The sequence below is a fragment of the Carassius auratus genome, chromosome 19, assembly GCF_003368295.1.
Source record: "Carassius auratus strain Wakin chromosome 19, ASM336829v1, whole genome shotgun sequence".
NCBI classification, from domain to species: domain Eukaryota; kingdom Metazoa; phylum Chordata; class Actinopteri; order Cypriniformes; family Cyprinidae; genus Carassius; species Carassius auratus.
In genome coordinates, this window is record NC_039261.1 from 10,083,565 (window position 1) to 10,096,721 (window position 13,157).

A 13,157-nucleotide genomic window follows, 5' to 3' on the forward strand; every position below is an offset into this window, starting at 1 on the left:
AGTAAAACAGTCATGTTGTATAATACCATTAGAATTTAAAATATCTGTTTTCTATTTGAATATATTGTACTTAATCCCTATGAAGGCAAAGCTGAATTTTTAGCATCATTACTCCAGTTTTCATTGTCACGTGATCATTCAGAAATCATTATAATATGCTGATTTGCTGCTTAAGAAGCATTTCTTGTTATTATCGCTGTTGAAACAGTGCTGGATTTTTTTTTTTTTTTTTCAGAACTTATTGGTATATAGAAAGTTCAAAAGAACAGCATTTATTTGTTATGTTAATCTTAAGACATTATAAATGTCTTTACTGTGTCTTTTGATCAATTTACAGCATTCTTGCTGAATAAAAAGGTTAAAAAAAAAAAGAAGTAAAAAATGATCTTACTAACCCTTTTGAACAGTAGTATATGATACACAATAACAAATCTAAATAATAAATAAAACAACCCCCTCGATATAGAAACCAAGTATGAAAACCGTCATGTGTATCTTGCAGGGTCCAGAAGGACGTCAAGGACCCGCAGGGCCAATTGGACCAGAGGGACAAAGGGTAGATCACCAATGCAATAACACAGTACTCCTCAGTCCAAAAGACACAATGGATCAAACCTCACTGCTGTTCCAATGTATTTCATGATATCAATAGGGTCCAAAGGGAGAAATGGGACCACCAGGGCCACAGGGGCCAATGGGAATGGGACAAGTTGGACCCCAGGTAAGAACTTGAGATAAAACATGGACAAAAATCTTGTTCCCAGTCATAGGGGCAGCCGTTTTTATATTCTTGCTCTATTCATTACATTTTATATCTGAATGCCATAATGGATGTAGATTATGTCTTTTGCATAATAAATGATGCAGTGCATATTTCATATTAAGTATACTGTTATCCATAGTCATGTTTATTATTTCAATTCATCGAAAATAGGGAGTGTAATGAGTGAACACATATTTTTATTTATTTATTTTTTGTCTTGCACTTGCACTAAATGATTTATATATTCTGCGTCACAGGGTAGAGATGGTACACAAGGATTGCCTGGGATACCGGGTCAGGATGGGAGTCCTGTAAGTCATGCTTTTCTCAACTCTTTAGCTTATTCCCATATTAAGACATGCGATCTGTCATTAACAAATTCACCCAAGCATATTGTCCGTTGTTCATTGCTCTGCCGTCTAGAGATGGCATCAAATGAACTTTCCTAAACTGCAGAGACAAAAGCAGTGAGAGTGTGTTGTCTTGCCAGAGCTCATCTCATTAAAAAAACAAAGTTACCATTGTCTGTTCTCGCATCGGATGTTATTTACTTGAGGCTTTGTCGCAGAGAGCTTGAGGAGCAATGCCACAGACAGAGCCTGGATCCCTAACAGCAACACATTGTCTGCTTGCATCACGTCACCTGGCGCTGCTCCTCCCTGATCCACACTCTTATTGCTGGCCCTGGAGAGTTACACACAATAACACTGTCTAACTGAGCCTTTGTGTGTGTGTGTTTCTCCTTGTCTTCCAGGGTTCCACTGGGCCTAAGGGTGACAAGGTAAGTGTCTGGATGAGTGAGCTGGGGAGGCGATTTCTTAGTTCCCCGAAGCTGTGAGAATGCGTGTGTGGAGGGAACGATGAATAGGAGGAGTAATGTTTAGAGCGACCGTCTGTACGTACTGTGATGTGTCCACCCTGGAGACACAAACAGACGCATAAGTCTGACAGAAGAGTTCAACAGTGCTGAAAAAGTCAAAAAATGCCCTCGAGCTAAAACAGGGCTATTAATTGGTGAATAAAACAGCTGTCATCTGTAATGTGACAACATCACAGAGTATCAAAGAGAAAGGAAGTGTGTGTGAGGGAGATGAGAAAGAGAGACCTCGATAGAAAAGCCCTGGAAATGCTTCATTCTTTAATGTCCTCTGTTGTCTCCCTGACTAATTTGTCTAAACACAGAGGAAAGCGGCAGCTGATATCAAATGATGCATATTCTTCCTAAGTGTGATGAAGTGCTCTGTCATTCCTGTTGAGTGCCAGGATAGAATTCTACATCGGACACAATGTAACATGCTTGTGTGTGTGTGTGTGTGTGTGTGTGGACCATGGGTATTGTAGTTAACCAAAAATGAAACTAAAAAAAAAAATATATATATATATATTATTTTTTATATATATATTATTTCAATTTAGTTTAACAGCATAATAATACTAAAAAAACGATTGATTTTTTTTAGCTATTTATACTTCTCCATTGTCAAATGTCATTACATTAGAGCGTTATATTATAACTATTTTATTTTAATACATTACTATGCATTCATTTATTAATAATAATAATATAATGCTTATTTTGTAGTCTAAAAGGTTATTTAGTTATTGTCAAAAACGAAAAAATGGTTATTAGAAACAAATATATTCTGTATCATATTCAGAAATGTTCTATATCTTAGTTTTGCTGAGTTGTTATGCTCTCTTTTGTGTAAATTTAATATATTTAATTTAAACAAATAATTTGTTCCAATAAGGAAACTCCTTGCAACATAAAAAACATATTTTTTTTTTTTTTTTGCATCATAGGGTGAACCAGGAGAGTGCAACTGTTTGAATAACATGTTCTCTGGAGCTGGCGGACCTGTGAGCTAATGCTTTATTTCATTGTTGATAATCAGGAGAACATTAGCACACTCTGACACATAAACACTCAAAGAATTTGGGATATTAAACATAACCTTTTAAATGTGATGTGATTCACAGTGCTGCATTTGATTACTCTTTTCTTGCAGGGGGTCCCAGGTGGTGAGAGCAGGTGGCAGCCTGGTCCTCAGGTCTCACATCCCTTTTCACTCTTTATCTCTCTTCCGCTGCTTAAATTAAAAATAAAATAAAAAACTAATAACATAGCAATTGCAATAGGGTTTCGGTGCCACACTGTACTTATAGAGACATATTAAAAGAGTCACAATCACTCTCAGATTTTTTTTTTGAGTAATGAATGACCATCTTCTGACTTTACCAATGTCCTTAATATGCATTAGGGGCCTCCTGGACCACCAGGCCCTCCAGGTCCCCCAGGGCCCCAAGGCTTTACAGGAATCCCCGGCCCACAGGTGAGTATGAAACAGATGGCATCAGGTTGTACCTCTGCTTTTTCTCTCTGTTCCTCCATCCTGCTCTCTTTGTGGTTCTTCTGAATCGGGAAGGCCTGCATGGGTAACTCTGGGCTTGAACTAAAGCATATTTAATAATAATGCACCAATAATGTTTACATTTAAAACATATGTCAAATAATATTTAATACATAAAGCTGCCATCAATTAAATGTAATGTAATGTAAATGTAATGTCATGCAATTGTAAATTAGTTTGTAAAAGAGCGCTATATTAAAAAGATTGCTGTTAAATGTGCACGCTTTAAAGGGGCTTCTGGGATTTTTGGATAGTGCCGTGGGATGTGCTTTGTTAATGCCTGCGCTTTTAAAAGTTAATGTAAAGTAAATGTACATTTTAATGTAGATTGTAAATCTAAAGCATTAATACTGCGCAAAAATATGAATTAAATGTAATCTTAATATATTAATTGAATAAGTAGTTGGGGATCATGCTGCTTTTTTCTTTTTAAAAACCATCCAGAAGCTCACTGTGAGGTCGCTGTATTTCATTCAAGTCCATTTGATATCTTTATAAGTTATGTTTTAAATACACAATGGGAACTATGATGGTATTTAAGCCCATCATCATTTAAATCACCCTGATAAACTGGCAGATTTCCTTCTGTATGATCTCACCGTGAGCACTGAGTGGTCTTTAACCTGGTGTTGTGTTGATTTCCCAAGCCTCAGAAGAGCTGAGATAAAAAAAATAATAATAATTAAAATAGACAGAGAAAGGCAAGGAAAAGATTTAAATGTCTACTCCGAGCTGGAACACAAACCAGGAGAGGGTCCAGGGCTTTGGCTACTTTCCCTCTGCCCCGCTGGAGAAGGAGGTGTCCAGATTGTGGCCAGAGCCTGAACCGATTCAACCTCAGTTCCTTCTTACAGGGTATCCCTGGCAACGATGGCATACCAGGGAAACCGGGTCCACCCGGCCAAGCAGTGAGTAACCAGACAGGGGGAGGAGCTTTATTACAGTATATAAACTCAGAGCAAGGAGCCCAGTTGGCCGACTTCTGTGTTAGAAGGGGAGCGGGTCGGGCCTCCTTTAACGCGGTGCGGGGAGACGGAGGTGATTCACGAAGACAACAGCAACTTTTTTATAACACTAAAAGGAACCAGTAAGCACGCAAGGATCTTGTCTCAGCGTTCCGTGAGGCATCTCTGTTGTCCTTTATGGCCGCCAAGGTCCTATTACCCTTTCAGAGTTAACTCACAGTCTCCGAGGCTTTGTGTGATGGTAAACACTGCCATTGTGTTGAGTTACGGTTAGGGCGGCCATTACTGTGAGTGATGTTCCGTACAGAAAGAGCCATTAGATCGTTGGTTGAAAGTAGGATTTTGGCATTAATGGCCCCGTCTCTCCGCACGCATATTTTCTCAGCTGGCTAAAGGCCCATCCTGAAATCAGAGCTCCGGGCTTCCAGCCTGCAGCGGAAATTTGGCTGGACTTCAGTCCCGGGCCGCTTTGCTCCACTTCTATCAGCAGACTCCGACCACCGAGTTCTTCCAGAGCACAATCAGATCTAAACCATGTTATTCTTTTAACTCTCGTTCACCGACTTTCGAATAAACCGATCCCGTGAACTTCTTAATCCCAAAGCTAGTTTATTAATACACAAAATATGTTCTAAAGCGCCAAAAACACTAAATAGTTCAATTAAATAAGTTACGAATAACATTAGGAAATTAAAAGGGTTCTTTTAAAAAACTAAAAGTGCAAATGGTGACCAATTTCCATATTAAAACCATAATAACAGTAGATTAATTAGATGGCGTAAGGTGGAATGATCCCACTTTACTGAGATGTGAAGAGCCCAAACCAGCCAGTAGTGAGAGGAATCACATCAGTATCTTCCATTTAAGATCATCTGAGAGCCGCTTTCATATTCGGTCAAGTTCTCTGCTTTAACCGTAGTTAGAGTAATATTTCAGGCCTCTATACAAAAAGGGCCAAGTGCATATAAAAATATTTTGGTTTGAGTTTAAATGGAATTTGAGTTGAATTTTTTTAAATGCTTTAAAATACTCTGGGCACTCGTTACATTACTCGTTAGGGTTTCATATCACATTGTGGGTGGTGAATGATTAAGTATTTATTTATGTTTTACATTTTTTATCCTTCTGAAAGTCTTTTGTGCTCTGAAACGAATGCTTTTTAAAGTAGGGTTTGAAAGTTACTTCTTCTCCATGTTGTAAATGGCCAGCCAGCACAATATTTTTAACCGTAATTTATTATATTTTCATTTACATGTTTATGGATGCGATTAGTCAGTACACTGTTTTGAAATGACAGCACAATAACTAATTGTAGCATAACGTGAAATCATTTATCATGTTAAATTCAGGAGTTTTTTTCTGAATAATTTCATGCAAAATAGTTCCATTATTTAAATGAGATTTTTGTTATTCATGACATAATGAGATCATAACTTTACTTTCAAAGCAGTGCTTTTTAAAATAACTTTTAGTGTACTGCATTGCTTTGTGTCACCATTGTCACTTTCTTCTGAACTTCTGATGGTAATCATTAAGTTGTTGTGAAGAGAAAAAGAGTTTTTGATGCAGTCAATATGTCTGACTGTCTCCTCCATCTTCAGCCTCCAGTTTTTCTGCCTCAGGATTCAGCTTCCACAGACAAGGTAAGCAACGTGTCTGTATTAACTGCATGTGTTCAGATTATCTCTCTCTCTATGACATTATTAGTATGCATGTGCCAGGGAACACTGGTATTATCTGGTAACACAATGCATACAGAAACATACACATTAGCATTGATGTGAATAAATGTTAATTTTTCTATTCTGCCGCCAATATTGTACACGTACGACAGCAAGTCATCTATGCAATGCATGCATTTTCATTTGGAAGATGGAATTTTTAGTGCCGGGTCTTTTTGAGGCCAAGATACCTGTGGTGGATAGAGAGATAGAGCAGGAAACCCACTGTTGCATATTGCATAAAATCGAGTACCTGACATATTTCATATACATACAGTATACAACCATATTAATGTATATAAATAGTTTATGATTCTTACATGGCAAATCTATTAAAAATATATTTATTTATTCAAACTATTGTTCAAAAGTTTGGGATTGATAAGAATTTGTAGTCTCTAATGCTAAACAGTGTTGCATTTTATTTGATCAAAAATGCAGTAAAATGACATGTTTAAAAATATTACATAAAAAAAATATATATTTTTTATTGAAATAAAATTTGAAAACATAATTAATTCCAAAGCTGAATTTTCAGCAGCCATTACTCCAGTCTTCATTGTCACATGATGCTTCAGAAATCATTCTAATATATTAATTTGGTGCACAAGAAGCATTTCTTATTATTGTCAGCGATAATAATTGTACTGCTTGATATTTTTGAGGAAACAATAATGCATTCATGCTAAATAAAAATATTTTGCTAAATTTATGCTGAATAAAAAAAAAATATTTACAAATAAATAAATTCAAATGTTTGAACAAAATTACATTTCTTATCCAGTTATATCTAGATGCTTTTTTTAATATATAATTTTTTTGCAGCATAATTACATTAATTTGTGCCATAAATTAGTTTGAGCTAACCAATTATTTTAGAGCATTAAAAGTTTTAGAACATTTTCTCATGTTTGATGTTGAAAAAAAAAAATGGCAGATGCATTAAAGATGTTTAAAACTTTATTTAGATGTTTTGTCAGATGTATATATATATATATATATATATATATATATATATATATATATATATATATATATATATATAATAAGACACATAAAACATAATTTTAAATCTTTTTTAAGTCTTTTTTTTTACCCTTGTCTTAATTATAAATGTTTGCTGTTTGAGTCAGAGTTGGTTCAGAGTTGGAAAATCATTTATTTTGCAAACCCTAATGTTTTGGCTTTGAAACCTTCTTTAAAGTCTGAGACATTCTTTAAGCTGAGGTTATTTGGATTCTTGCATTCCTACTCTCAAGCTGGAATGTGAGAGCACAGTTTTTACTGTTAGCAAAATACCCCGTTTAAATTTCACACACCTTCCTCAGTCTGTCTGTACTTCCTTACTCTTTAATGCAGTAACACTATTCACTTACTGTACAATTGCATGCAGATGCTGTGTTTTATTGTTCATTTGCTTCTTGCAGTGAGTACACATGTGTTTGTGTCATGTGTATGCTTCACTGTAGGAGGGCTGTGGCGATTGCTCCACAGGTCTACCAGGTGTGCCTGGCGTGGTTGGTGCTAAGGGCGAGAAGGGAGATCAGGGCAAGCCTGGGGTTGTACCCTCAGAAGGATGCGAAGGGGTGAGAGGGATGAATGATGGATGATGTGATTGGTATTAGACAGGGTGTGGGTTTGTGTTGATAACATTGATGTGTTCACTTGTTTTATGCTTTCTGTTTGGCATGCTGTTTGATTTCTACAGTAGTTCTGAACATGCTAGAACATATAGTACTAAACCTACTGAATTTCTATGATCAACTTTACAGTGTCTAGAGACACAGAGACCACAGAGAGAGGAAACACCAAGTGTGCCTGTAAGTTTGTGGGCCGATTGGTTAACGCTCCTTTTACACTTGCATAAAACTGTGATAGGAAAGCATCCCAAGCTACACGCTAACTCATAATGTTAAACAGTTAAACTACAGTCATAGCTATTTACATTCAAGCTATTTTAGTTAATAAATATATATCACATCACATTTATTTATTTATTTATTTTTATTCTGCATTCAGCTGTATCTATCTGGCACAAAAATAATCTTTGAATGATCTTAATTATGATGACCAGGTTCAAAATACCAATACATGTCAGTTTGATGAATTAAAAATAATTTTAAATTAATACTAATACTGTAAAGATAACATTTGGTTATATGTTGCAGCTTGAATTAAACGATTAAAACCCTGTATAAATGAGTCCAAAACAATGAACAACATCATTTAACTAAATATTTTACTTAAAAAAAAAAAAAATTATTCAGGCCATTATACAAAGGTTTTTAATATTTATTTTTGATTTATATGTATTTAACTAAAAAAAATAATAATACTAAGTATACTTCAAATTCATTAACATTTATTTACAAATCACTTAAACATACTAATATACAATTACAATTAAACTTTATTTGGAGTATTTCTTTATTGCACAATGCACATTTCTTAATAGCATGCTTAATCTTACTATCAATAAGCATTGTACAAGCTCTGTATAATATCGGTCTTCAGTCTGTATATGCAAGATTATATGCAAGTGTACCTGAAGTATGCTTGCAATATTTCCAGTTTAGTAAAATCAAATATACTAGACTTCAGCACTACTTCTGCACAATTTAAGTGCATCAAGAACAAAATAAGTTGTTTCAATTCAGCTGCCTTTATGTATGCCAGTTTAGTATACTAAAAGTGCAATTGCAGAGTATTTTAGCACATAAATATGTAAATATATTCATATTACGCTTACCACTAAATAAATGCATTTCAAATACATTTTTGTATATATTTTACATTAGGGGAGCTACTGTCATGGTATTGAAAATGCTATTATTTGTGTTTCTCTTCGAATTGTCTAAGCATTTCCTGATTGCCACCCTTCATGTCTTCTCAATTCTTTTAGACGGGTAACGGTGGGCAGTGCGTTGGTGCACAAGGGATTCCTGGATTCCCAGGGAACCCAGGGGTCAAAGGAGAGCCGGTGAGAGACCTTGCTGAGTTTCATTATTACCAGTGCCTGTTCGAGAGGATACAAGAGCTCTGCTGCATCCTAACTGTTGCAAAGCTAACAACACAATACTATAATGATATTATAAGCCAATATATATATAGCACACTCAAATTCTATTATTCTGCCCCCAGTTCTATCCCAGATTTATGTTATCGGAGGCTTAGGAATAATCTGAAAAGGTGGTGGACACATTTATAAAACCTTATCTTCTCGGCTCATGAATATTAATTAGGTGATGTAATGTTTGTCCAGTTTTCCTAACTGATTTGCTGGAAGACAAGTAGGTGGGCGCTAGGCATAGTAGGATTACTTCATGTTCATTCAGTCCACTGCTGATGCAACCAGTTGGCAGAGACTTCAGCCTGGTCTTCGTCATCGTCGTCAGCCACTATTTATTTCAGAACAGAATCAAAACAAACATTTTTATTCAACATAGAACCTGCACCACATACAGCTACAGTGTGGCCATCTGAAGTGGCATGTAGGTATATTTACACAAGGTGGTGTGAATGCATTTACACTGTACTTAGAATAGCATAAATAACGCTATGAGATGAATGGGTTTTACATGGGCATAGAAATGAATATTGAAGTAACTGATTTGTTCATGAATGGGTCACTGATTGATTTGTTCACCCGACTCCTTCAATACCATGGATTTATTCAGTAATGAAACAACTGGGTTTTTCACTCAGTAATCACAGCTGTTCTTTTGTGGCTTTAAATCTGTTTAGGTTGGCAAAATTTATCAAAAACAAACTATGTCATCTGTTCATTGTACTGCTATAAGTAAATTGTAACACATTTCTTCATAGTTAATCGCATTATATTAACAACATTAAATTAACAAATTAACATTCTTAATTGATTAAGGCCGTCAATTTATTTTATTTTATTTTTTTAAATGAAAGTCCGTTGCTTACTGGCTCTGAATAAACAGACAACCCATGGGTCACAGGAGGGGTGATCTATTTACTATATAACTGAACCGTGCTCTGGCCCACCTCTTCCAGGCAAGCCAGGCACGGCTAAATGAACCATGCCCGAGTGCAACACGGAGCAATCACACTAGTCAAACGAACCGGGCTTTGGGGGTCAAACGCACTCGGGAACAGTTAAGATTGTCTAGTGTAAGCACACCCTTATTCTCCTGCATCCCACTTATCCACGAGTCTCTACCCACCTGCACTCACCCATCATGTGTTGTCCCACGGTGTACTCTGCTGCGATGGGTCCCGTGATCGTGCAGTTCTCTAACAGGACGGTGCCTGTTATAATGTTATGATCGAGGCTCTGGACTCTGAGCATAACTTGTTTTTCTATAACAAACTATACAAATATTTTCTATAAAAAGGTTAATGCCCTTGCAGTGGCAAATTACTTGTTTTATATTTAATGTGATTGCATTAATGTTTTAAGTTTTACAAGAAGAGGTTTACAAGAAATATTTTAACTGCTACTATGTAAAATAAATAGTTCTGTAAAAAAAAGCACCTTATTTGTTTAAAGTGTTAGCAAACCAAATGTTATTGCACTGTTGTTCATATAGCAGTACTTTTAAATGAAAAAAACATGCACAATACACTACTTTTGAATGCTTTTTTGAATTTTGTGCATAATGTGATCAATCATGATTAACTGCAGAAAACCATGATATACGTGTGTGTGTGTGTGTGTGTGTGTATATATATATATATATATACACAGTATATAGTTATAATGCTGTATGCTATATAACATTATCCTTGTCTCTGTTCATTGTAGGGTCCTAGAGGTGAACGAGGACCTCCTGGTCTTCCTGGAACCCCGGTAAGTTTCTACTTTGCCTGTTATGCCTCAGATTGTCTTCTAAAAGGTCATTTCTGGCAGGATTGCCTTTTTAGCCCTCTTTTCTTATAAACTGAGACTGGGTGAAAGTAACCCCAGATGGCTTTCAGAGTACAGTCTGTATCATATAGAGACAAACCGATGCTGAGCACTTGTTTCAGAAGTACAGCAAGCAGTGAACTGTTCTGCATGCCTTCATCTAGTCACTAACATTTAACCCCACAATGCAGTGTTAGTTTGCACGAACCATTTTCTTTTAGGTTCAGTGTTTTCAGTAAAAATGGACCAATAAGGGAGAACAGTGGTATTTCTCACTCTTTGCTGTGAGGTTAGAGAGGCCCCTACTGTTTTGGCTCAGAATTGCATAATGCTTTCCAACAAGCGCCTAACCTAATTTCAACAAGGAAATGAGAGTTAACACTTTTTGCCTGGCAGGGGAAGATTTTTATCTACATTTTTTTGAAAGAAATTAAACCTTTTTGTTTTGTCACACTTTACTAGTACCAAGTATTCAAAACCAAGTAAAACATGTTGCATGACTTAAACAAAATAAAGAGGATGTTTGAGATGCATGTGTGACAAGATTGCTTTTGTTTGTATGGTTCTTGTTTTTGTCCATTATAGATGAATAGATTTCTAACTGTTGCTCTCTTATTATCATTCTTTTACAGGGCAATATTGGTTTCCCTGGTCCTCAAGGGCCTCCTGGACTATCTGTAAGTCAAAGCATGCCAACTCACGATCAGCTCAGACAAACAATGTAGATGTTTAATTACCTCAGAAAACCAGCCCATCTTCTCACGTGCGCCCGATGAATGTCATAACAGAGAAATAAAGCTGTGGTGCTTGTTCAATTATCTCTCCATAGCCATTGTGTCTGTGCTGCTGACAGGTTCTTTTGCAACGCCTTGAACGGCATGTTTTAGCAGAGGTTTGGGCTTACTGATGAATTGAGTCTGAGCAAGAATTGATTTCTATTTTATTGTTGTCCAGCTTTATGCTTTGTGAGCTCTATCTGACTTTCTTTAATTTGCTTCAATCGAATCTGTTTGAAACAACAAACTCAGCGGCATAGATTTTGTGCAGTTTTTTTTATTTTCCTATTAGCACGGAAAAACTGAAAATAAAGATTTACAGTAAGCCAGTGTTTTCCAAGCTGAAATTTTCTGTGGAATTGATCCACTAATAGAATGATATATAACCGAACCGCTGTGGAGACTGTGCAGTCAGCAAGATTCAGGAAACCAACAGAAGGACATTTGCAAAAGAGACAGCCAGTGGAGGGATACTTTTTTTCTTTTTTCCTTTTTATTTAAAGATGAAGCCAAATACTCCCTCTTCTATTTCCATTTAATGTGCAGAGGCAACTGTAAGTGAGCTATTATTAAGTTCCTGAAGAGTCTAAACACTGACTCTGTGACAATTACACAACTTTGTTTGTTGGAGTGGTCTGGCTAAACCTGTGCTGCAAGTTTAGAACAGACTGTGTTCATTAATGATACTTAAATTAAATTAAAGTTAAACCAGTGAGATCAAATCCCCCTGCTAGACATAGCAATGCACTTGATGCTTTAACACCCATGAAGCAGATCTGAGACTTCAAAACTGCTGCCGGCAACTCTTAAATTAATTTGTATTTTTTTGTGCAGTTGTATTTTTCTTAAGGGAAAGACTTTATGATGTTGAAATCCATTTGTCCTTGACCATGCTGAAAAATCCTCAAAAAGTAAAATAAAATAAATAAAGAATGTTTTAAAATGTACTTATTTTTTTTCTTTCTGTCGATTTTAACGAATGTCAATGCATTTAGAAAAAGTCAAATATTATTAGTATGAGAACAGTGTCTGGGAATATTATTTTGTAACTGTTGCGATCTCTATGTTAACTGCTTAAAGAGCAATGTCCTTCATTTAGGGAAATGTATCGAATCGATTAAGTAAAATCTGTAAACCGTTAAATGTTGTATCTACTCAGGATGCATTTACTGAGGGATTATCCGATATGAGATTCAGCTCAGGTCCATTCTCTTTTTCATTATGCATGCAGTAGCTAATAGGCATGTTTTGTTCCATGACTATAAACGTAAAAACAATAGAAACAATAATTCTGCATCATCTCTCTGTTCCTGGAATACAGATGGCAGGAAAGAAAGATTCATTAATTCATTCCCTTACTTTCAGCCCTCGCTTAGAAAATAAATGCCAGGCTTTGGCAGGTGTATTAACTATTTTTTTGCTGTTAATATCACAATGATGTGAAATGGAGGGCTGTAAAAACAAGTTTTCTCCAGAACAGATATAGCTATAAAATAGATATAAAATGCTTTTTTAATAAAATTAGCATTTTTGCTGGCTGTGTCGCTTATGTCTTTTTTAAACATAGGGTCAACAAGGTCAAAGAGGGACAGATGGACTTCCAGGACAGAAAGGTGAACAGGTGAGTAATTCAAGAATATATACT

General features: G+C 35.9%; 1 protein-coding gene across 5 annotated transcripts in view; it reads left to right on the top strand.

Moving 5' to 3' along the window:
* col16a1 (collagen, type XVI, alpha 1) overlaps positions 1-13,157 on the top strand; it is a 63,411-nt gene that overhangs the window by 40,397 nt on the left and 9,857 nt on the right. For 4 of the 5 annotated variants that reach the window (XM_026288837.1, XM_026288839.1, XM_026288838.1 and 1 more), the window contains 15 exons: positions 503-556; positions 653-721; positions 1,021-1,074; positions 1,518-1,544; positions 2,567-2,623; positions 2,773-2,814; positions 3,025-3,096; positions 4,029-4,082; positions 5,741-5,782; positions 7,330-7,446; positions 7,633-7,680; positions 8,763-8,840; positions 10,635-10,679; positions 11,369-11,413; positions 13,080-13,133. In XM_026288837.1, the coding sequence (XP_026144622.1) occupies positions 503-556; positions 653-721; positions 1,021-1,074; positions 1,518-1,544; positions 2,567-2,623; positions 2,773-2,814; positions 3,025-3,096; positions 4,029-4,082; positions 5,741-5,782; positions 7,330-7,446; positions 7,633-7,680; positions 8,763-8,840; positions 10,635-10,679; positions 11,369-11,413; positions 13,080-13,133 (858 nt within the window). The remainder of the gene's footprint in view (positions 1-502; positions 557-652; positions 722-1,020; positions 1,075-1,517; positions 1,545-2,566; positions 2,624-2,772; positions 2,815-3,024; positions 3,097-4,028; positions 4,083-5,740; positions 5,783-7,329; positions 7,447-7,632; positions 7,681-8,762; positions 8,841-10,634; positions 10,680-11,368; positions 11,414-13,079; positions 13,134-13,157) is intronic. The other variant, XM_026288841.1, reaches the window with a different exon arrangement.